Source organism: Lipotes vexillifer, unplaced genomic scaffold, assembly GCF_000442215.2.
Source record: "Lipotes vexillifer unplaced genomic scaffold, Lipotes_vexillifer_v1.1 scaffold1008, whole genome shotgun sequence".
Taxonomy (NCBI): Eukaryota; Metazoa; Chordata; class Mammalia; order Artiodactyla; family Lipotidae; genus Lipotes; species Lipotes vexillifer.
In genome coordinates this window covers 2341199-2367191 of record NW_006772616.1, presented here as the reverse complement: position 1 = coordinate 2367191, position 25993 = coordinate 2341199, and the positions used below count along the sequence as shown (strand labels likewise).

The 25993-nt window shown below is 42.4% G+C and overlaps 1 protein-coding gene across 4 annotated transcripts in view; it reads left to right on the top strand.

Annotated features, from left to right (window-relative positions):
- Positions 1–25993, top strand: part of FOXP1 (forkhead box P1) — a 606527-nt gene that overhangs the window by 350135 nt on the left and 230399 nt on the right. For all 4 annotated transcript variants that reach the window (XM_007447659.1, XM_007447657.1, XM_007447660.1 and 1 more), the window contains one exon: positions 24126–24310. In XM_007447659.1, the coding sequence (XP_007447721.1) occupies positions 24137–24310 (174 nt within the window). In that variant the 5' untranslated portion in view covers positions 24126–24136. The remainder of the gene's footprint in view (positions 1–24125; positions 24311–25993) is intronic.

The following is a 25993-nucleotide window of genomic DNA, read 5'->3' as shown; positions in this document are numbered from 1 at the left end:
GGGCCTCTCACTGCTGTGGCCTCTCCGGTTGCGGAGCACAGGCTCCGGACGCGCAGGCTCAGCGGCCATGGCTCACGGGCCCAGCCGCTCCGCGGCATGTGGGATCTTCCCGGACCGGGGCACGAACCCGTGTCCCCTGCATCGGCAGGCAGACTCTCAACCACCGCACCACCAGGGAAGCCCTCTAGCCACATTTTAATTGTTCGATAACTTCATGTAGCCAGTGGCTTTCCTACTGGACAGAGGAAGCCTAGAGGTTTGGGACTTCACACGTGAGGCATTAGGGAGCCATTGAAGGAGGAGCCATTAAACAAAGGAGGTCATGTGATCAGACGTGCTGTGACATGGCCAGGCTGGGAGATGTATCCATTCCCATTCAGAGTTATAAAGGGATGGGGGCATGCTCCAAGGCAAGGGTGTGGAGAAGCAGATACTCTTTAAATAGCAGTTAGAGCCCAAGCCCTAATTCCACTTCTTTCCAGGCACATTAGTTTTTGAAGGTTTGATGCGCTTATCTGTAAAATGGGATATGACTGTCCCTACTTGCCGTTCAGTGGGAGTTGCCATAAAAAATCAAGTGACTTTTGCACAGCAAAGGAAACCATAAACAAGATGAAAAGACAGCCCTCAGAGTGGGAGAAAATATTTTGCAAATGAAGCAACTGACAAAGGATTAATCTCCAGAATTTACAAGCAGCTCATGCAGCTCAATATCAAAAAACCAAACAACCCAATCCAAAAACAGGCAGAAGACCTAAATAGACATTTCTCCAAAGAAGATATACAGATTGCCAACAGACACGTGAAAGAATGCTCAACATCATTAATCATCAGAGAAATGCAAATCAAAACTACAGTGAGATATCATCTCACACCGGTCAGAATGGCCATCATCAAAAAATCTAGAAACAATAAATGCTGGAGAGGGTGTGGAGGAAAGGGAACCCTCTTGCACTGTTAGTGGGAATGTAAATTGATACAGCCACTATGGAGAACAGTATGGAGGTTCCTTAAAAAACTACAGATAGAACTACCATACGACCCAGCGATCCCACTACTGAGCATATACCCTGAGAAAACCATAATTCAAAAAGAGTCAGGTACCACAGTGTTCATTGCAGCTCTATGTACAATAGCCAGGAGACGGAAGCAGCCTAAGTGTCCATCAATAGATGAATGGATAAAGAAGATGTGGCACATATATACAATGGAATATTAGTCAGCCATAAAAAGAAACGAAATTGAGTTATTTGTAGTGAGGTGGATGGACCTAGAGTCTGTCATACAGAGTGAAGTAAGTCAGAAAGAGAAAAACAAATACCGTATGGTAACACATATATATGGAATCTCAAAAACAAACAAAAAAATGGTCATGAAGAACATAGGGGCAAGACGGGAATAAAGAACGCAGACCTACTAGAGAATGGACTTGAGGATACGGGGAGGGGGAAGGGTAAGCTGGGACAAAGTGAGACAGTGACATGGGCATATCTACACTACCAAATGTAAAAAAATAAATCAAGTGAGATGATGTAAATAATAATACAAGCTTGTATTGGTTAAGCAATGAATGAATGAATGAATGAATAGTAGGTAGAGTGGATGGGAACTGGTAATGGGGGAAATAAAAGAGAAGGAAGATGATGAGGTAATTCTTGATTTGAAAAGTGACCTCTGTTTGAAAACCTCTGGCTTGGGGCTTGGATGGAGGAAGAAATAGATGATCTCAGTCTGACACAAAGTTGAGGTTATTTTAGCACATCCAGAAGAAATGTCCAGCAGTGTCCAGAAGCTTGTAGGAGTCCGGGTGTGTAGCTCTGCAAAGATACTTTGGTTGGCAGAAACGATTCAGCATTCAGCAGATGTAGGTAGGACTGAAATGAAGCCATGGGAAGGATAAGGTCTTCCAGGGATGGTGCTTTCGAGCAAGGGTCAGCAAGCTACAGCCCTGTGGGCCAAATCCCGCTGCCACCTGTCTTGTAAGTAAAGTTTTATTGGCAGTCACTCAGTCATGCCCGAGACATGTTAGGGTCTTGTTTCTGGTTCCATTTGTGGTACAAGGGAGTTATTGGGACAGGGACCGTGTGGCCTGCAAAGTGGAAAATATTTACTCTTTGGCCCTTTCCAGAAAAAAACTGTCAACCCCTGCTTTGTTGTTTATTTTATTTTATTTTTTTTAACATCTTTATTGGAGTATAATTGCTTTACAATGGTGTGTTAGTTTCTGCTTTATAACAAAGTGAATCAGTTATACATATACATATGTTCCCATATCTCTTCCCTCTTGCGTCTCCCTCCCTCCCACCCTCCCTATCCCACCCCTCCAGGCGGTCAGAAAGCAGCGAGGTGATCTCCCTGGGCTGATCTCCCTGTGCTATGCGGCTGCTTCCCACTAGCTATCTATTTTACGTTTGGTAGTGTATATATGTCCATGCCTCTCTCTCGCTTTGTCACAGCTTACCCTTCCCCCTCCCCATATCCTCAAGTCCATTCTCTAGTTGGTGTGTGTCTTTATTCCTGTCTTACCCCTAGGTTCTTCATGACCTTTTTTTTTTTTTCTTAGATTCCATATATATACCGTATGCTATGTGTTAGCATACGGCATTTGTTTTTCTCTTTCTGACTTACTTCACTCTGTATGACAGACTCTAGGTCCATCCACCTCACTACAAATAACTCAATTTCGTTTCTTTTTATGGCTGACTAATATTCCATTGTATATATGTGCCACATCTTCTTTATCCATTCACCTGTTGATGGACACTTCGGTTGCTTCCGTCTCCTGGCTATTGTAAATAGAGCTGCAATGAACGTTTTGGTACATGACTCTTTTTGAATTACGGTTTTCTCGGGGTATATGCTCAGTAGTGGGATCGCTGGGTCGTATGGTAGTTCTATTTGTATTTTTTTAAGGAACCTCCATACTGTTCTCCATAGTGGCTGTATCAATTTACACCCACCAACAAGCTGCAATGAACGTTTTGGTACATGACTCTTTTTGAATTACGGTTTTCTCGGGGTATATGCTCAGTAGTGGGATTGCTGGGTCGTATGGTAGTTCTATTTGTAGTTTTTTAAGGAACCTCCATACTGTTCTCCATAGTGGCTGTATCAATTTACATTCCCACCAGCAGTGCAAGAGGGTTCCCTTTTCTCCACACCCTCTCCAACATTTATTGTTTCTAGATTTTTTGATGATGGCCATTCTGACCGGTGTGAGATGATATCTCACTGTAGTTTTGATTTGCATTTCTCTGATGATTAATGATGTTGAGCATTCTTTCACGTGTCTGTTGGCAATCTGTATATCTTCTTTGCAGAAATGTCTGTTTAGGTCTTCTGCCCGTTTTTGGATTGGGTTTTTTGTCAGCCTGTGCTTTAGGGTTTGGGAATCCTGAGTATGGAACTCTAGGCAAGATGAAAGATGTCAGAATGAGCAGAGGAAGTCAAGCTCATTAAAAGGAGTGAGAAGGAGACACCCAGATATGTAGGCAGAGAAGCACCGTGAGCAGGAAAACCTGGAGGCAAAGAAGAGAGATTTTTTTTTTTTTTCCCCAGAGAGAGACGATGTGAATGACAGTGTCATGTGCTGTCAGGGGGTCAAGTGAGGTAAGGATTGAAAAGTGTCAATTGAATTTAGCAACTCCCGTCGCGGTAGCGACTGCGGTAGGAATATTTGGGGCAGAGGGGCGGGGCAGAAGCCAGCTTAGAGCGGGCTGAGGACCCAAGTGGGCAGGAAGAAGGCGGGGGGCGATGAGGTCTAGTTCTGTCCATCAGGGACACTTGAGGTTGAGGAAACCTGTTTTAAAAGATTGCCGTGCGTACTTGTCAGGAGTGGGAGATTTCACAGCAGAAGAGGGAGTCATGATGGAGCATGTATGTGCTCAGGAGTCAGGGGGAAAAGGGAGGGAGCCCCCAGCCCTCTTTTGATTCCCACTCTTACTGCCTCTGTCAGTACCGGACTCAAGCTTCCTAATTTGCCCCCTGGTCTCCTTGCTTTAGCCGCATCCGGTGTACTTCCATCAGATTTCTCTCCCTAAAATATTCCTTTAATCCCAGCCCTTCCCTGCTCCCAGCTCAGTGAAGGTTCCTCCTCCAGTCTTCCCTTCCAGGCTTGGCCACTTCATTTCCAGGCACCTCTCCTCCTGTTTGCTTGTGAGCACGCTGTCCCTCGCCCTCCTTATTCCCACCCTCACGAAACACAGCACTCCGTGACAGGGCGTCACCTAAGTTTTGCCTAACCTTGACCCATCACAGTTGCTCGATTCACTAGTATTTACGAAGTAGAAATGCGAGCAAAAATCACAAGTCATTAACATTTTAAGGCATATTATAAATTTATTATCGAAAAAGAACTATAACTCATTGCTTTGATGCAGTGCAAACTCCATAGAACAGTTTTCTTAACTGTGATGCTACCAACATGAGGGACCAAATACTTTTTTGTGCTGCGGCCTGTGCTGTGCATTGTAGGATTTTAACAACATGCATCCCTGGTTTCCCCGTAACACCCCTTCTTCCCAGTTGTGACAACCCAAAATGCCCCCAGACATTGCCAGATGTCCCCTGGGTGGCGCTGGGGGGGGGGGGAGAAATCACCCCCTGTTGAGAACCGCAGCCATGGAACAACAGTGTTAGGCAAAATTTTTTCCCCCTCATGTTTTCTATTATTCCAGATGTATCCTTTCCCCTCATACTTTGCACTTTTAATAGTTGGACCCAAGGGAAATTATCCTGAAGATGTATCTTATTCCAGGCAGTAATAAATGAAGAACACCCATTTTTGACTGCTTACCAAGTTAATAGTGACTCTATCCTATTCCATCTAACAATATACAAGCAACTTATAAAAATCAGAATAGGTGCTCCAGTGTGTGAGCTGATGGTGTTATCACTCAACTCCTGTACATTCAGATCTTGAGGTCTTAACACAAACCACGTTTTATGGTATACACTTTCCCCAATGTCCCTGCCTTTTCCCGGCAGTTCCTGTTGCGTATTCTTCGATGGGGGGGCTTTCTGTTAAAAGTGAGGTCCAAATTCTCCCATCCCAAATCCTCACCTGTTGGAAGAAAGCCAACTTTTGGGAAAAGAACCCAAAACGAACATGACGAGCTAAGACATCATAGGTAAATTTTTTATGTAAAGTTCACGAATTCATGGGAAATGAGCATAAGCATGCCATGGTGGGCTCAGAGGGCTGGTTGAAGGGCCGCTGAACCCACTCAGTTGTGAGGTTACGAAAGCTTTCTATTCAGTGAGGAAGAATAAGGTCGCCCCCCCTCCTGGGGTGGGTGTCCTCGGCGTTGGGGATTTGGTCGTGGGATCTCTGATGCCTATTCTGTCCAGTTTTCCCACTGTGTAGACAACACATGCTCAGTGCACTAGTCATTAACCACTTGCGTCCAGAATATGAGGTACAGCTTTGCTAATCCTATCTGCCGTTACTAACGTGTACTTCCTTGACTTCCACAAACGGTGTATACAAAGGAGAAACGCTTCTGAAAAGGCAATTAAAGATTTTTTCTGGCGGTATCGAGGCTTCAGAGTCATCATCAAGAGACTGCTTAGAATGAGGCTGGTTAGCAGTGTTACCCTCTGCCCTGCTCTGCTTTTTCCCTTTTAACTACAACTTGGTAAACAAGAGCTAATTCTGAACAATAGCCCGGAAAGTGAATGACGTTCTCTAAGCTGTCATTCAAAGACATGTTGACTTTATCGATGTTATATTCCTCATATCACCTGGAGAAAGCAGGAAATGTTTCTAAAAATCATTCCACTGAGAACACAGTCCTACTTCAGGCTCGTTTTATGATGGAGAGAGGAGTATTCTGCACTTTGGAATTTTTTAGTGGCTTCCCCAAGGTCTGGGTTTTATGGGCTACTAATAATCTCTGTGATTTATTGAGCACCTACTGCGTACTAGGCACTTTACATATATTAGCTTTGTGTGCTCTCAGAGGCCTGGGCATTTTTCATTGTAACAGTACTCACAGTCCTAATCTCTCCTTATTATATGAATAATTGATTAATGTGTGTTTTCCCCATTAGTCACTTCCATGTCCGTGGATCTGTATCGACTTGTTTTCCCCATTGTTGCCCCACACTGAGGACAGGATCTGGCATATAGTAGGTACAAAATAAATACTGCTTCGAAGGATGAGTGAATCCAGATGCAGAGTGGTGTGATTTTAGAGATGAGGAAATGGAGAGAGAGAGTGGTTGGGCGGCTTGTTGAAACCTGGCAACTGGTAGTGCGAGGAATCAAATTCAAGTATGTCTGGTCCAATGGCGACTCTCTTTCCGCCACACCTGCCTTCTCAAACTTTAATTGAATCACCTGGAGGCTCTCACCAGCATGCACATGCTCATTCAGTGGGTCCGCGGTGGGCCTGAGGAGGTACATTTTGCTCCCACACGATACCTGTGCTATTCTCCATAGAACCCATGCTTTGAGTAGTGGAGGTCTGCACCATAGTTGCAGCGTAAAAAGTGATAACTTCCTTATCTGTTGGAGGTGTATGTGGTTTTGTCTGGAAATTCTTGCCACGAGACAGAGCCTTTGCACCTGTATCAGTCTCCTAAGGAAAGTACCACAGGGATCTGCTCTTGAATAAATATATTGACTCCTTCTATCATTTGGTTATCCATGGGCCGTGATCTTTGATGAGTCTTGACTCAGATATTGATGATGCTCATAGGCCCTGTTGCCTCCCTTCAAAGTCTCGTACTCAGTACCAGGTGGCGTTTCTGCTCTAAAGATGTCCAGTACCCCTACTCTTCACACTTACCATGGAAATGCCAAGGAGTAGCAATGCCCTTCAAAAGTTTCTTTGGATATTTAGTTCATGAAGGTGTCCTGTTGAGAATCTGGAGTCTCCAGACATCTGGTGGTCCCACCACTGAGTCTGCAGCCATCCAGTGACCCCAGGACCCAGTGTGTGAAGAGAGGCTGCCGTCACTGACCCCGCTCTTGGTACCTGCTCTGTTGACTGTGGGCATCTTAAGCTGTGACTGTTTCTTCTTGAATATCCTCCCTGGCTCAGCACTTCCTCCTGGGTCTTGAGAAAAAGGTGCAGAGGTTGGCCTCTTTACTAGTTAGGAGTGGTGGGTTCAAGGTCTAGGCGCTTATCTTAGCCATTTGACACCACATGGTGGAGGAGCATGTTTCTGAGAAGGGGCCCCTCAGTCAGAGCTGTGATGACTTATCACTGAGCAGTCCGATGCCCGGCCCCCCACCTATACCGTGTCACCAGCCTCTGGCTGTTTCACAGTTTCTGGGTTCAACCCTTGCTAACCGTAGGATGATATCTGGGTTCTTGACTTAAGACTGACGGATTCTCTATTCCTCCCAGTCATGTACACCAGATCTGTTCATCATCTTTGTGCCTCATTGGAGCCTGCCCTTCATTCATCATATAATATAATGTCACCATTTTTTCGGATATGCAGGATTTGAAAATTCATGTGTGTTGTGTTCTAATTGTGTAGCAGTAAAAATTGAAGGGGCACTTTGAAAAAGATTTATTTTAGCTCGATATTTTGAAAAACTCTTTCAGCTCTGCCTTCCTTTATAATATTCAGGGGTACTAAATGGTCATGAAGCGAGGTTTAATGAGATGAGGACTTAGCAGGTAAGGGCATCATTATATTATTGAAGTCACACTGAAATTAAATTGACAGATACCTGTAGTTTGTCCTGAAGTCACTTACTGAAGAGCTCGCTCTAGTTCTCTTCATGTGAACAGAGAAGGCACAGAAATTATATATAATGAATGAGGAATCTGCCACTGATGGAATATTCTCAAACCACACGATGTTTTTTTTCTATCTTAGTACATAAGGTTTTCTCCATTTCATTTTTATTTTTCATTTGTTTGAGAGTGTTATATTGATTTTAATCTATGTAAACTATACGCCTATGCCTTATTAATCAACTTCGCAAAGGTAGTGATTAAAGTGTGCAAATGTGGGAAGAAACCACAAAAAGAAAAGACAGCTTACATCTCACTTTTATATATAAAAATTATCCCCATTTTGTAATACTTTAGCATTATGTTCATTGTTCCCATAAAAAAATACTGTATTTTGTGAAATGATACAATCTGTGAGGCATTTCCCATTATGTAGCCACCATGTCTTTAAATTATAGCAATTTCTCAAGATTTTAAGGCAAAATGGGCTCTTAGAAGTGTGATTAATAGCAGGGAATGAGGCTAATGCTGGGTCATCAGTGGCACTCCATTACAAAAAAGGTTGGGCTAATAAAAGCATCCATCTTTTTGACCAATAAAGCGTTTGAATGATATGCTTATAGTTTTTTATCATATAGTCGTTATTTGGTAATGAATAAACTCTGAACTTGCATTGGAGGAAGGCAGCTCTACTTAAGTGGCCCTTGGACTAGCTTTTTGATGATGTGAGAACAGGCAGGCCTGGGAGGGAGGCTTGTGGTAGAGCTGCTGGTTTGATTTTTAAGGTGTCTTCTGCAAGCATCATACCCACGGCCTAGGAGTCCCATCCAGTTTAGGGGCAAAAGTAGAGAGTCTAGTCAGTTGATTATGTCTTTAGCAGCATAAGTGTATACAGTAGGCTCTCTATAAGTGCTTGCATTGTTGCATTGTTAGGAACAAGTGAGTTGCATTGTTAGGAATACTGTGCTTAGGAGTCAGGGGTGTAGCCTGGTCCCAGCGTGGATCTCTTAGGCCTTCTCTAGCTCAGTTTCCCAAGACATAAGCTTGTACCACTCCCTGGTGTGTTTGAAGAGGATTTTTAGGTGGTTCATAAGTCATTCACCAATTCTCATTACTGTGATTTGATGCTGAAGCAATTCCATTTTCGGTCTGTTTTAATCCTTCTGGTAAAGCCAAGGAGAAGGTCTCCATTTGGTGCTAGTATGTCTTTAATCTCTCTCTTCCCATTGTAAACTCACTGTTTAACAAAGGAGGAACATGGCTTCCACTCAGAGCCTTTGTGGACTGTAGGATCTAGCTAGAATTTAATAACATTGGTTGGGTTGTATCACATTTATTACAAAGTCTTTCCTTCAGAGGGATACGTAGTGGTTTTTCCATTTGATGAAGTGATACAGAGGCTTCTCTGAAATAGATTTATGTTTGCCAAAAGTGAATACATTTAAAAAATGACATTGGACGTATAGATGAAGAGGGCAAAAATAATGAATGGAGATGTAGAAGTGAATGCTTGAGGCTTGGAAACTGGCTCAAGGGGCCACTCAGATGGCATGACCGCTCTAAGAATCTCAGGATTTGTAAGATTGTTGTCGCAGAGAAGAGTTGTGGAAAGAATAAATCAGTCCTTTCCAATCTTGGGTCTCCCCAGAGCTTCCTCAGGACTCTTTTCAGTTTTTAAAGTGGTCTGTGCAACAGATTATATGATTAGGAGTTGGGGATTAAAACATACACACTACTGTATATAAAACAGATAACCAACAAGGGCCTACTGTGTAGCACAGGGAACTCTACTCAGTATCTTGTAATAACCTATAATGGAAGAGAATATAAAATGTATGTATTTATATTTATATGAAGTTATATGTGTATATATATCTGAATCACTTTGCTGTACACCTGAGACTAACACATTATAAATCAACTGTATTTCAATAAAAATTTTTAGAAAGTAAAAAAAAAATTTTTTTAATGTCATATGAAAGGCTTCTTCATAAATGCACTCTGTCTTCCTCTTCAATTCATTTTACTTTAATTTTTTTTTTTTAGTAAATAAAGCTTTAAACATTTAGGGTCTTTGGGGGACAAAATAAATAAATAGACACATGCAGGTACAACAAAAGGTGGATTAGAGCAAGTTTACCACTACAATTGGGGTAGGGGAGAAAGGCATGTTATCTGTCCCACTCACGGTAAGGAATCAGTAGAACCATCGCAGAATTCAAAGGAGTCTCCATCTGGGTGATGATTATGTACCTAAGGACAGCATGGCGTTAAAAACCCCAGGGCCTGGTTACTGACCTTTACCAAGGGAAATGTCTATAGCTCTTTGGGATTACCATGTAGAATTGTACACCCTATTTATAATCCTTGACCAGTAGTCTGGTTTCTCCAGACTTTAGGTATAGAAAATAAAAATGAAGGTCAGGAGAACTCCTGGAAAAAATGAGAAGTGTGGGTAGTGAGTAATCAGCGTTTTCCATTGAAGACGGGCAACAGGGATGGGAGGACCCAGCGTTATGCTTTTCCTTCTTTATTTTTTTCTCCCTTGAGTTTCGCTGGGACATAGGATTAGGGACTTCTCTGTTTCCTAGTCATCTCAGCCGCATGCGCAGAGCAGTGAGCATGGAATTTGAGAACGTTCCGTTCCCAAAGCATTTGAGGAAGAGTCTCTGTGTTGTTCCAGCAGCCAGACTTGCATCATCAGCCGGAGTTGAGCAAGGCTGGGTTTCCTTCTCTAGGGCAGTGGAACAGCTTGAGCCCCAGAGGGCTTTCTAGGGCAGGAAAGGGAGACGTCTCCGTGTCCCTTCCCAGTGACCGGAAGGTGGGAACAGGTCCACGAGCCTGAGAAATTCCCTCTTCCTAGGGCACTGAACCCTCCGTGGAAATTCCTTCTCCAGACGTTGTTGAGGCCTCAGGGGCTGTGTTGGTTTGGGGAAAGGAGACAGTCAGCAGAGAGGGACTTAGGAAACAAACCGCAGCGCAACAAAACAAAAACACAAAAGAAAATACCCTGTTACTTTGTGACTTCAGGGTTGCAGAACAAAGATTAGATTATTGCAGCAGGAGCTGGGAACAAGAGCTACTAGAGAAGGTTAGGAAGTCTGTAGTGGAATTCATTGTGATGATCAGGGGTGGGGGTGGGGGGGAAGACCAGTAAAATTTTGTTACAATTTTTAGACGGAGATGGAAATTCCAATACTCTGATCATTACTAATGTAATTGCCAGAATCTTCTGAGGTGTATCTTTAGTTTTTTGTGCTTTTTTTTAAATTTCATTTTCTGTTTTCAAATTCTGCTTCGGATATCCAGCAGTGTTTTGCTATACTTTGCACTGACATAATGCTGAATTTTTAAAAATTAATTAACTGATCATAAATGTAAGAGATAGATAAAAAACTGTCTTTCAGTATGTTTTTGCTTATTAAATTTTAAGTAATGGATGTTATTCACATATCAAAACTAAGTAGTTTAATAATGTTAAAGTATCTGTAAAATAGATTCCCAAACTAATGTTTTAATTGCAAATTGTATACCTAAATATAGTATCTCCGATAGCGTATGATAACTTTCTTATGATATACAGCATACTGTTTTACATGTTAGTACACATGAAACAAATTTTTGAAGGTGGAACATTTCTTTGTGACACTTTGTAACTGGACAGAGTAAGCTTGTTTGCTCTTGGCTTTGAAGACTTAAGATTTCTTTGATAAGCCGACAGCATGAACTGCTGAATGCTCATACCTAACATCAACTGATTAATTTATTTATAGAATCTTTTTTAAGGGCACAGTCATCACCAGGTGTACTTTGGTTTTTGCAGGGTGTTGGAGAATGCTACAGATCTGTTTGTGGATACTGTGTGCTTGAGGGTATCTTGGATCAAGAAACTTGGGGAGAAAGGAACATCAGGGTTTTCCTTCTAGATAAAACATTCCAGATCTGAATCCGTGTTTGACCCATATACTTCACTGATAAAAGGAGATGAGCCCAGGAAATGAATGCATGGTTACTCAAGCATGAAAATATTACAGTCTTTTAAAGCTGTTACCAGATCCAACCTAGAGTAGTTGAAACCGTGTAGATGCTTTATTTTTATCTACAAGCCAGGAAATAAAAGGGCATTGACTGAACTCTGTTTCATTTGGGGCCGGTGGCGGGGGTGGGGGGGACCTCTTTTTCTTAAAGGGGGCCATGCTTTTTTTGGATTGCCAAGTAACGTCACCAGTAAAGAGTTAACCGGATTTCACTTGATTCGCTCTGGCTTATGTGATGATGAGTAATGCGAGGTTGGTAACGGCAAATTGTTGTTTATAAGCAAACATGGCATTGTGCAAACAAGCAGGCCTGGTCTCCAACTGGTTTGATTTCATGGTGGTCAGCAGCTGATCTGTGTAACATACAACCTTTCTGCCTCTCTAAATGTCAGAAGAATGACTGTTTGTTTATCTTGCCTTCTTTGCAGCTGTTTACTCTGTAATGCATTTACCTCGACCTTGATTCCCTAAGAGTAGCCCCACCCTCCTCCCCAGTTCTGTTTACATTAGTCCTGCCCCTGGTGTCACCTATGAAATCTGTTGATTATTCCACCTGGTTAATGTTAAATTGCTCTTGTAAGATGATGTGTTTGTTCATAAACAGAAGTGCTGGGCCTCTTGTTTACTGTACCCATGGCAGCAATCGTTATTAAACAAATCTTGCTTTGTTTGTGGGTGTGAGCAGCAGTTTATCCTGCAAGGTCTGTTTTTAAAAACACACACACACACACACACACACACACACACACACACACACACACAAATTTAAATGCTAGAATTTCTATAAAGAAAGGAAAAGGGGAACTTGTCCCTGGAATGTGGTTGAAACAGACTTAGGTTTGCTTTTCTTATCTTTTGCGTAGATGAAGGGGCTGGAGAGATTAGCGAGTTGTTTGGTTTTTCTAAGAGATTTCCTTAGTGTAATGATATCTATGCAGTTGTTTGCTTTTTCCAGAAGGGAGAGAGCTCTCCTGAAAGGCCAGTAGCTCAGTAATAGAACATCAGATGGCTAGAAAACTCTGTGTGGAACAGACAAGGACTTAGAAGGTCTAGGAGAAAAAGTCTAGTGCTATGAACAAGGCAATCACCTCCAAAAGGTACAATCCTTGGATTTTGCATTTGGTATGTGTTGTGTGTTGTCCTGTGGGCTCTCTGTGGACCCTCTGTGATGCATGTACTCTATCAAGTTTGAAAAAGGAAGATTAACTTTTAGTTTAATATGTTCTGAACAATTCCTCTGTGATATAGAGACATCCTGAGAGGAAAGCATACAATTAATATGCAGGGATATATTTTAAAAAGCTAGTATTTTGATTCTTACCTGTTACACTTTCCTGTCTCATTTTAAAATGCACTTAGGCGTTGTATCCTTTCTAGTTAAGTAAAGCAGACCTTGTATCTCTTTATTCGTCTTGGAGGGTGTGTGTGTGTGTGCGCGCGTGTGCATGTGCGTGTGTGTGTGTGAGAGAGACAGACAGACTCGTGGATACAGGCAAGCGCATTAGATACAAGCCAACAGGAGCCTGTCTTTTGTCATGTTTTGCAAACAACAGAGCAAACTCAGCTCACATCATCTTTGTTTTCTGTTTTTTAAATTATTGTTTGTTGCTGTTTCTGACTTAGCTTTCTGTTTCAACACTGGGCAGGGCTTGGTAGCCTTTGCTGTAAATTACAAGGATACACCACAGACTGGGGTGAGGCTGCAGGCTGGGGGGTCATGACCTTCAACAAATGGCGGTCTTTCATATCAGTAAAAGCCTGCTAATCTCTCTGTTAAGAGCGACTTTGGGGAGGGGGGAGAAATGCATACATTCATATTGGAGTTTTTCAAGGATAAAATTAAATAATTGTCCCTTTCACGCAATGGAGAAATGCAAGCAACAGACTTCTGATGGGCTGCATTCATGAAGTTGCCATGATGCTGTGAGCTTATTGTTCACTTTGGCCACCATAGCAGTTAGGGGCTGCAGGAGAAATGGGAGACACGTGAAGTGTGTCATCCAACATGCTGGTCATTAATTGCTGTTAGGAACCCAGCCCCATGTCTATGCAACTACATAAAATATGGAAATGAAAAAAATATATATTCTGAACTGGTTGTCTGTCATTTTATTCCACCAGACTCTTTCTGAGAATTCAGCTGTTTGAATGATTATTAAAGTTCTACAGGCTTTGTTAGTTCTCAAACTTAAAATCTGTTTTGTTCTATGAAAATGCATTTTAATTAAGCTCCGCAGAACACCTGGCTCCGTCAAACCCTAAGCTTCAGCGGCTTCCTTGTGGCAAAGCAAACAGCCTAGTCCTGGATTGGCAAGGCTCCTTTTTAGTCTCTGTTTAATTATTTGAGCTCGTCTGGATTTATATGACAGGGAGCGGGTATGGATTCTGCTTTGTACTTCTGATTCCTAGAGCGGCTTCTTTCTAACTTCTATAGTTTGCCCACAGTTGCCATGATCACAACACTTAAACTCTTGTCTACTGAGAGAGAAGGAAAACAAGACCAATGGTCACCGAAGTTCTAAAGATATAAACTTTTAAGAGAGTGGGATGCTTGTCATTTGTACTCATGGATGTCTTATAAAGAGTACAGACTCTCAGAAAGTTTGGTTACAACAGGTCGTGAGATGGAGGCATCTACAGTTTCTCTGAAAAGCTTTGCTGCCCTGGAGTTAAAATTCAGAAATGCCTTTTCCTTGGAAGTTCGAAGTCTCCTATCTTCACCTGGAAAGGCTGGTAGAAAAGGGAAACCATCTTTTTGTTAGGAACATCATTTCGTTACCACCCTATTCTTCTAATTCTCTTCCAACTGGGACAGTCCTACTTCTGTGAAGACTTAAAATGATTTAATGGCACAAGTTCTTTTCAGAGTTTTAGAACTGCAAAGCGGTTAGTCATTCCCAAGAAGTACAGGAAACAGAGTAGTTCAGAAGAAGCAACATAAAAGGTGGTGACTGCAAGCCCTTGATCTCATTTGATTGAGAGGTTGGACTTGGATTTTTCTGTTGTGTAATCATTTAGTTAAAAATCCAGCAATTATGTATTGAATTCCTATTCTGTGCAAGGCGTGTCTGAAAGTCAAGTTGGAGATAAAGGAATTTTTGGCTTTTAATTCTTATTAAACACATGGAGGTGGAGAGGTGCAGAAGGAAATCATTTTAATCTGAATGCTTTTTCTTCCATTTCATTGATAAATATAAAGTGCTTCTGGTTCAGTTGATAAATAGAAACTAGTCCCTATTTCTTTTTCTTTCCCCTCCTTTGAGCTGTAAAGGTAAGAGAGCTACATTATTATTAGTTTTTGCAGTATTATTGTTTTTAATTATTACCTTATTAACAATGAGCATAATTTTCATCCCAAACTTCTCACCAACTGAGGATTCCTTTTTTCACTGAATCCCTGTTGTTACAGATTTTGGCTCTCTGAGATGTATCCACCATACTGTTGCCTGTACCCATTCCTTTTTCACGCCAAACCCTGCATTTCCTGCCTTCTTGAAGGGCAGAGGGATGGGTAGCTCCTTTAACACACAGATGCCACTGCCTCCCTGGAGGGGTCCTCCTGGAGCTTCTTTATTTCTTCTCCCTGAGAGGCCCAGCCCATCACCTGCATGATGTTCTCAATCCCTTCTAACCTAAGATCTGTGAAGATTCCAATTTTGCCCTGATCCTCCCATATGACTAAATAAGTGGCCATTTTTTTTTCCCCCGTGCTACGCGGGCCTCTCACCGCCGCGGCCTCTCCCGTTGCGGAGCACAGGCTCCGGACGCGCAGGCTCAGAGGCCACGGCTCACGGGCCCAGCCGCTCCGCGGCACGCGGGATCCTCCCGGACCGGGGCCCGAACCCGTGTCCCCTGCATCGGCAGGCGGACTCTCAACCACTCTGCCACCAGGGAAGCCCCCACTTTTTGTCTTTTTAACATGCTTTTGAGCATTTCGTTGCTCCTGAACTTTTTCCTCTTTAAGAAGAAATTTCAGATTTTTAAAGATGGATCTAGATATCTCCGGTGCATGGTAAAGTTGATAATTCATAAATCATTTTTAACAACAGGTAATATGCATAATTTATGGTGTTACACTGCTATCTTTTTGGTATTTATGATGGATAATGCTCAGTTTTTGCCCTCATATTACTGCTTTAAATTATACCACGAGAAAATTAATGAGAAAGTAGATTTATGGGTTTCATTTGTTTGTCAATTCGGAAATTAATTGGGTGTTAATTTTAGCCGTCTCTCATCAGCCCAGGACTTCAGTCTGTGTGCATTATTTGTATTCATTGTGGCTTACTTCCCATTTACTGTGGGTCACTAGCTTTGCATATATTAAAATAGCCCTCCGGCTCCTTCCCTTGATTACTTTTTGAATGGCCATGCATTAGAAAATTTTACGCCTTTCTGTTATAATTATGAAAATTTGGTACTGGAGGATGGTGCCTTCACAGCACAGTCAGCACCCTGACTTGTCTTCCTAAACTTGGTTCTCGGATGGTCCTTCCATGAAATGGGACTCCTGCCAGTGGGGGCAGTGGACGGACAGACGGTGGTGTCTGAAGGGTTCATTGACAGCTTGCGGAAGTGCTCTTGGATGAGAAAATAATCAACTGTGGTCACTCTGTTTCACCTGTTCTTTTCTTCCTTCCCCCCCCCCCCCCCCCGCCACGCCCCTTCTTGTTTTGTCTTTGAGAGTATGCTATGAGCCCACCACTTGTAGACGGTCCTTCAGTATCTTGGGGCCAGTCGAGGCCCCTCCATCGCCCACTTCCTTAACCCCTACATTTCGCCTGTAATCCCCTCCACCAGCCCTTCATCTCCTCACTGCCACCTGCCCCAGTAGCATCTTGCCAGGTGTAAAGGGTGAACGATTGAAAAGTATGTGTCTCACCCTAGGAAATGTAAAGCCTTCTACTGAGAGGCTCTAACTTCCGTCTGGATGCTTTCTGTGGCTTGATTCCCTGACTTGAATGAGAGCAAGTAAGAGTACCGGGTGGTTTAGTTTCCCAGGCCACCCCACTGAACTACGATGGAGGGTGATCCCCTTAGCTACACCTTAAAACTCCTAGGTGTGTGTCGTGTTGCCAGGTAAATCGTTTGCACATTTAAAGGGAACCAGATCATTTACCTGATGAGACCCAGAAGTGCATGTTGGCTTTATATTCTTAATACAGACAGGTTTTATTTCTTCTTTCCTGAACCACATGAACATGATCAGGATTTTGAAACTTCATGATGCAACATGAGGATTTTAAGGAGTACTTTTTTTTTTAATTTTTGGCTGCATTGGGTCTTCATTGCTGTGCATGGGCTTTCTCTAGTTGCGGCGAGCGGGATCTGCTCTTCGTTGCGGTGCGTGGGCTTCTCATTGCGGTGGCTTCTCTTGTTGTGGAGCATGGGCTCTAGGCGTGCCGACTTAGGTATTTGCAGCACGTGGGCTCCTGGGCCCGTGGGCTTCAGTAGCTGTGGCACGCAGGCTCAGTAGTTGTGGCTCGTGGGCTCTAGAGCGCAGGCTCAGTAGTTGTGGCGCACGGGCTTAGTTGCTTCACGGCATGTGGGATCTTTCCGGACCAGGGATCTAACCCATGTCCCCTGCAGTGGCAGGTGGGTTCTTAACCACTGTGCCACCCGGGAAGTCCCAAAGAGTACTTTTTTAGAACAAGAGCTAGGCTGACTCCCACCCTCCTCCTTGACCGTCTGCAAACCCTGTGTGGAGTGTAACTGATGATGGAGTCAGAACGTGTTCAGGATTTCCAGAATACAGGCATACCCTTCTTTTATTGCACTTTGCCTTATTACACTTCACAGATACTGCATTTTTCTTTTTTTCTTTTTTTCTTATAAACTGAAGGTTTGTGGCAACCCTGTGTCGAACAAGTCTGTCAGCCCCGTGTTTTCCGGCAGTATTTGCTCAGCTGGTGTCTCTGTGTCACATTTTGGTAATTCTTGCCAGATTTCAAACTTTTTCCTTATTGTTTTATTTGTTGACGTGATCTGTGATCAGTGATCTTTGATATGACTATTGCAGAAAAGATGACAACTTCCTGAAGGCTCAAGGGGTGGTTAGCATTTTTCAGCAATGAACTATTTTTTTAATTAAGGGATGTGCCTTGTTTTTCAGACATAATGCTCTTGCACACTTATTAGACTCACAGTGTAATGGAAACAACTTCTATGTGTACCGGGAAAGCAAAAAAAATGGTGACTCGCTTTATCGCGATATTCACTTTGTTTGATATTCGCTCTGTGGTCTAGAACTAAACCTGCAACGTCTCTGAGGGATGCTTGTGTAGGAATTCACATAGTCTCTCCATTTTTAGAGTTCTCCCCTTCCTCCCCACTTCCTCCTTTCCTCTGTCATTTCCTTCCTTCCTTCCCCCTTTCCATCCTTCCTTTTTTTTTTTTTTTTTCTTCCTCGGAGCTTCTGTTATCTCTTCAAAATGCATATGCCGTTTTCCTTCTGTCCTTACACGCGGATGAACAATGAGAAAGAGGAGTTTTCTTCTTTGGGTGGAGGAGGACCGTGTAATCACTCTAGTCATTTTCCTAAAAAGTGATTTTTCACCGTTAACTTTTTTTCTCCTCTCCCCATAGACGTAGAAACATATTTTACAAAACTATGTTTAGTTTAATTTACACATCCTTTCATGAACAGACCAAGTTCTTTAAGGGGCATTTATTCTGCTTCATATAAATAATTGATCAGCCAAGTTAATTTACTTCTGCCTGACTTGGTCAACCTTAATTAACTGCCCTGGAATCAAGACTGAACTTTTTGTTAGCTTAAAATCTTTCACAAGCATGATAACAAGGGCTTTATTTTCCTTAAATTTTCAGCATCAACACTGTAACCAAGGAAATAATCATAATAAGAAAGCATTGCTTTCATTTACTATAAATACATTGGCCAGGATATTATGAATTTTCCAGAATACTTCCAGAGAGCAGCTCTGTTGGCAACGACAATAAATAAGCACGCTAAACTCAGTTCTTATCCTTCCTACAAGTCCCTCCAGCGCAAAAATCGATCTTTTGAAATCAGTAGCTCTGTAATGTTTCCAAGCAAGACGAGAAGCGGGCCATTTTGGCTTCCTTAAGCTTTCCGACATCTGTGGGATTTGTAGCATCAGCTTTTGTGAGGTTGTGTTGAATGGATCATATGTGATTTAAACACGCCCCGCACCTTCAGAGAAGCCATAGAGAAAGTCAGAGGAAGGTTGGGCTTTGTTTCTCCAGAAAGGACTTGTGAGTGGGTGTGGCGTGGCCGTGCCCTGCAGGTGCCATGTCTTTCCTATTCAGGCGCTTTGGATGGTTGTGCGCTATTTGTTGTTTTCAATTTGTCACGAGCAAAGCAGTTCATTGGTTTCAGGGTGTCCCAGAGGAAAGCGGAGGTTGTGCACACGGGGTGCCTGGGACAAGCGCGGAAGAATAGAGGGTCCAGCATGCTATGTTAGAAAACACAGATGCCTCTCCCATGACTTGCTTTAGGTGATGCTAAAATGGTAAAACTCAATAGAAAGAGACAAATACAGTGGTTCGCTAAAGAATGCTGACACTTTCAGCTTTGTATTTTATATGCTTTTCTTTGTCTACCTGCCACCCTCATTGTTGTCTTTTTGGGTTTTGACTTTGTTTTCTTTCTGTCGATGTACTTTGCATCACCACCTAGCACAGGGCTTTGCAAATAGGAAATTCTCTCACCGGTTTTTGAACGGACAAGTTCACGTCTGCAATGGGGAGTGATTCTGGCGGCATCTCTTCCTTAACCTGCTGAGGTTTAGTTTTCTTATCTGTAAAATGGGAATAGCATTCCCTGCTTTTTCTCCCTCAGAGAATTCTTCTGCATTTGAAAAATACATAAGAGGGCTTTGTAGTTTGTGCAGCATGACACAGATATAAAGGCTTATTAAATGGCTTGGAACATTCCATAGAAAGAAAAAACTGCCAGCCCAGATATTGTTAGAAATGTTCTTAGACATCGACACTCCTCATTTTTCACATGTGCTTTTCAAAAAACCTGTTTTCTCCTGATTGGTGTGGGAGATTATGGGAAAATTTAAATCTTCCAACTGACATACTACTGTTAGCACTTGACTAATTAAGGACATCCTCGGACCAAAATAATCCTTTATGCAATTTTGGTCCCAAAGCCTGCACTCTCACAAACCTGGTTCGCAAGCCAAGCTGCTTGGCTTGATGCCTGCAAAACTTGTGCTGGAGGACTTGGCAGTCTTCTTTGGAACTGCATGGACCAAACCCTTCTCATCAAATTGTGCACTGGGGATAGTTCTTACTCCACCCACCATGATGGTGTCAAACTCCGGAAACAGGAGCGGGGAGTCTTCGACCGACACCTGGCTTCAGGTCTGGGGTCCTGATGGTCACGTGGTTTGAAAGCAGCATTTTACCTGTAGCTCTGCCCCCTGAGGACAGGCTGTTTGGCTAAATATACCCCATTCTGAGGGCAGGTATAGAGTTTAGGTATAGACAATGTTTTTGTCTTTGTGGGGTGGGAAACCCCTGTAATGGATAGGCTTTCTGGAAGGTTAAAAACGTCTTTCTTTTTTCTTTAGCTATGCTTGTGACACATCCTAATAATCAAATGGGTTTCCTTGCTTACCACTAAGACAACTGTTCTCTTCCTTAAATCCCTAAACACTGTCTTTTCCTTAGCTTCTATATACATGGGCAAGTTTGTGGCAGAGAAACTGAAATGTTGGGGGGAAAAGTACCTATGTTTGACAAATTTATTTATTTTTTGGTGATAAACTAGGTACTTGCATTTTGCCTGGTTCTTGCATACTGGAGAAAGTTTCAGTTGTTTTTTGGTAGATTCTTTACTCTGCAGACAGTAAGAATATGAACACAATTTTTAAAGGACTATAATCACTGAAATATCTGATCTAAAGAGACGAGAGTGAATCAGCTGTTGTGTCTGAGTTTGTTTCCCACCTGTTAACAAAAAATGCCATTCTTAATCCAGTTCAGTATTGGATTAACTTTAAAAAAAGATATGTCTTCTGGGTTTATGAAGTTTGTAGTTACATTGGATAATACTGTGCACTGAAAGGAAATAAAGACAGATAGGAATTTTTCTGCTTTAATTTTTCCATTTGTCTTTTGTACGAGTTTATAGAAAAGAGACTTAAAACCAATCCTAGCAAGAAGGCAACCTCCTCTAAAGATGCCCAGAGTGTTTAAATTTCCCTTTTGTCACATATTTCACGTGTGGGGGGAGAAATCTGCAACACTCGTGGTACATATGTCTTTCCATGATTTGAATCAATTTGTTTAGAAGTTTTCTGCCCTTCTTTTTAAAATTAGTTTTTATTAACATAACATTGTATAGTTGATTTACAGTGTTGTGTTAGTTTCTGCTGTACAGCAAAGTGAACCAGTTATACCTATACATACATCCACTCTTTTTTTATATTTCTTTTGGTTTTTTTTTTGCGGTATGTGGGCCTCTCACTGTTGTGGCCTCTCCCGCTGCGGAGCACAGGCTCCGGACACGCAGGCCCAACGGCCATGGCCCATGGGCCCAGCCGCTCCACGGCATGTGGGATCCTCCTGGACCGGGGCACGAACCCGCGTCCCCTGCATCGGCAGGCGGACTGTCAGCCACTGCGCCACCAGGGAAGCCCCATCCACTCTTTTTTACATTCTTTTCCCATGTAGGCCATCACAGAGCACTGAGTAGAGTTCCCTGTGCTATACAGTAGGTCCTCATTAGTTATGTATTTTATATATAGTAGTGTGTATATGTCAATTCCAATCTCCCAACCGATTTATCCCCCCCCCCCCATCCTTTTTATCTAGGATTGGTGTTTCACATTTTACTGAAGTCTTAATTATACGGGCATTTCTTAACTTGGACGTTTGAGCTGCCATTTTCCTTTAGTGACTGTTGGTTTTTCTGGCCTCTCTACTTGAAGTGTGACCCTGGCATCTTCACTGTTTGCCTTCCCGCGCCTCACCGCAACTTTAAGAAAACACGTCAGGCTGAATTTGTCCAAATCTTGGTTCCACCACTAGTAGCTGTGATATTTACTGAGCAAATTAAAATAAGTCTCACAGAGCCTTAGTTTTCTCAAGTAGAAACTGAGGCTAGGAATTGTCCTGAGAACTAAATTGGAGAATACATATAAATCACCTGCAGTCGGGACTCACACAACACTGGTGATCAGTCGGTGGTCACAATTGATATTAGCAAATATTGTCTTCTGTCATAATTGGGCATCTTTACTGAGAGCTGAGTTGCCTCCTTGGGATAATGGTTTTGTACCCAGAGAGCAACAAGGAGTGCACAGTGTCTTTACACAAAGGCCACATTCTCTAACGACTTGCCTTGGACTTAGACTTGTCCTCCCTCATCCACAGCTTTGCTCTCTGAGGTTTGTTACCCTCAATCCAAAAATATTAAATGGAAAGTTCTAGAAATAAACAGTTGTTAAGTTTTAGATTCCACGCCATTCTCAGCGTGATGAAGTCTCACCATCCTGCTCCAGCCCACTGCAAGTCACCCCTTCGTCCAGCGTTTCCCACCCATTTGTCACTTAGTCGCCATCTCAGTTGTGTCTTAGTATCACAGTGCTCGTGTTCACGTATTACACCTTAGGTAAAATAGTAACATCTATTTTACTTAATGATGGCCCCAAAGCGCAAGACGAGTGATGCCGGCAATTTGGATGTGCCACGGAGAAGCCATATAAAGTGCCTCTTTTAAGAGAGAAGGTGAGGGCTTCCCTGGTGGCGCAGTGGTTGACAGTCCGCCTGCCGATGCAGGGAACACAGGTTTGTGCCGCGGTCCGGGAAGATCCCGCATGCAGCGGAGTGGCTGGGCCCATGAGCCACGGCCGCTGAGCCTGCGCGTCCGGAGCCTGTGCTCCACAAAGGGAGAGGCCACAGCAGTGAGAGGCCCGCCTACTGCAAAAAAAAAAAGAGAGAGAGAGAGAGAAGATGAAAGTTCTCAACGTAATAAGAAAAGACAAAAAAAATCACGTGATGAAGTTGCTAAGATCTATGGGAAGAAGGAATCAAGAAAAAAGAAGTTCATGCTAATTTTGCTGTCATACCTCGAGTGGAAAAAGTTATGGCCATAGTGCATGATAAGTGCTTATTTAAGATGGAAAAGGCATTAAATATGTCTGGCAAGATATTTTGAGAGAGAGAGACCACACTCACATAACTTACATTATAGTAATTGTTGTAATTGTTCTCTTTTCTTGTTATTATCGTTAATCTCTTACCGTGCCTAATTTAGAAATTACACTTTGTCTTAGGTATGTATGTATAGGAAAAAAACATAGTATATTTAGGATTCAGTAGGCATCCACTAGGGATCTTGGAACGTATCCCCTGTGGATAAGGGGGGACTACTATATATCTCTCTCTTTTTTTTTTAATTTGATGTTTAGTACTTTCAGATTCAGAACTTTTCTTTGGTCTGCCTAGGCAACATTTTCTCCAAGACAAACATAAGAAAGCCCAGACCTTTCAGGCCTTAAACCAAGCTAGAGGTTAGGAATCCAGTATGAGAAACACCTAACTTTGAATGGGACTTCTCAGGAGAATTTTAACCATAAGGCAAAGCTTCTGAAAAGTGGCGAGTTTTTTTCCCCTCTCCCTCAAAGAGGCCTATCTTATTGGAAAGGCCACTTTTGAAGAGTTTCAATACCTGAATGAGTCCAAGGAGTGTGAATCTGTAAAATGCTTTTTGGGTTTTGAGTGTAAGGGTTTTCAGCACGAATTACTTCAGGGGGGCCTATTGGGAATGTGTGTCATCTGATAGACTGAATTTGCAGAATATTTCTCTAAGAGTGTAACACACAACACAGAGCCTGCACATACTAAAATTTAATGTTACACGCTCAACAGAATGACTTACCAGTTTTTGAGCAAAACATCCAGATATAATCACAGAAATTCAACCATAAATTCTAGGTTCACCTGAAAATAATTGTTCTCTTCTAAGGGGAAAAAGATAACATATAGAGAACAATACTGGTTCTCAGAACAAAACTTGAATTTGTTTTTCTCAAGTTTTTAATTTAATTTTTATTTTATATTGGACTGTTGTTGATTGTAAAATGCTGTGTCAGTTTCAGGTGTACAGCAGCAAAGTGGTTCCGTTATCCATATACATACATCTCTTCTCTTTCAGATTCCTTTTCCGTCTAGGCTGTTAGAGAATAGTGATAGAGTTCTCTGTGTTCTACAGTTCCGTATTCAAAAACTAGGCAATTGGACCATTTCTAAGGGGTAACTTGAGTGAAAGGAAGTGACAACTGTTTATAGATTTTGGCAACACTGAAGGCAGGGCCCTTCTCCTAATATACAACAACTGTGCTAACAGCTGCTTTTTTCTTTCTCCCCGGCTCCCTCCTAAATATCCTTCTACCAGGTTTTTGAGTCATGATGCAAGAATCTGGGACTGAGACGAAAAGTAACGGTTCAGCCATCCAGAATGGGTCAAGCGGCGGCAACCACTTATTAGAGTGCGGCGGCCTCCGGGAAGGGCGGCCCAACGGGGAGACGCCGGCCGTGGACGTGGGGGCGGCCGATCTGGCCCACGTGCAGCAGCAGCAGGTACTAAGCTCTGGAGCGGGGGCTGTGGAGGGCGGTGGGTGCCGATGCTACTGCTTACCCTGACGTTTGACCGCTGCGAATGTCTGGTGCTCGCCAGCTCTCTGACTGTAAGCACCATCTTTGAAGCCACTAGCGCACCAGGGCCCCAGTGACTGGCTTTAAGAGACGGAACTGCCAAGGGCTTGAGAAGTAGAGTCTTGGAAGCCCCCTCTGTCTTGGGGAATGGTGGTTGAAAATGAGGTTGGGTGGACCTCTGGCCACTTCCTTTGAGCCTCTAATGTGTCAGCCTAAAGTTTAACTACTTGCAATTAAACAGCGCTTTGGAGAAATGGTTCCCAGTGCTTGAATCAAAAAATAAATACATAGACTTATTAAGCCTTATGATGAGAGAAACAAAATAAGGGATCAAGGATAAAAGAGAAATGAGGGCTATAAGAGAGAAAAGTAGGTGACTCAGGAGAATAGAAATAAATGGAAATACCCAAGCAGAATTGGGTAAATAACAAGACATCAGTAACATAGTCATCGGTGTAAGAAACTGCTTGCTGCTACCTGGAGAAATTTAGGGAGATGGGCCACTTACAGATGTTTCTTACATACATATGGCAGTTGGTATGTGACTAAATCCAGTTAATGTTTTAAATTCTCTCTTAGTGGTGGCTCCCCAAAATGCACGTAAGTTGCGACGTATTCATTCTGTTATATCCTTTGTAGGCATTTAAGTGGGTACCTGGGAGTGACTGGTAAAATATTTCCAAATGGTAAAGGGTGTGACCCAGAAAATGGCATTGTGTGGCCAGTGTTGATGCAGATTCAAATAAATGAATAGCATTTGCTTGAAGATAGGCATTGTTTTCCCAGCCTCTCTTGTAATTAGGAAATATTGTTTGTTTTTGTTAATGGATGATTTTTGTTGCATTTTAGTGTGTGATTCATTTATTCAGTACAAAGTAATGTTGCCATTTGGAAAAAGGTGTAAAAAGAATGGTGCATCTTTGGACTTTCTGAGTGAAACGGAAATTGTGCTGGGGGCTGAGGGAAGAGAAAGAAAAACACAAACCTTTTCTCAAACCGTTTTCTTGGAATCTATATCAGAGAAGCCAAGGCAGTCCCTCCTTGTTTTAGGGATATAGCCTTTGACAGGCTCTAAAACATGTATTATTTTCTTCTTACTAAGAATTTTTTACAAATAAGGAACCATTAGATTGTTAGTCTATCAGAAGTTGGTGGAACCAGCATGAGACAATGGAATCTGTCAGGGAAAGATACAACAGAGAGAAAGAGAAGGAAACTAACAGACAAGCTAAGGTCTTAATTCAGAGGACTTGAGGTGATTTGATCTCTCTTTTAGTGGCAGCCCAAATCCAATAGTGCCTGCTTCCTGGGCATCACATCAGCTGGCATTTACGATGTATGTTGTGTATAAACTTTGGGCACTTGCATTAGTGCAAATGGCCAAATTCCACCCAATGCGGTTATTGACAAAACCTATCAGTATATGGTAGAAGGGTATCCATGTGTTTGTGTGTGTATTTGTTCATTTGATGTTCTCAGATGTTTTTGGTTCTATTGAGAATAAATAGTTGGTAATTTGGTTTGCCGTTTTCTGTGCCCTTACAGGCCAAGGTCCAAGGTCAACTGTTTCTTTTTTTTTTTCTTTTCTTTTTTTTTTTTTTTTTTTTA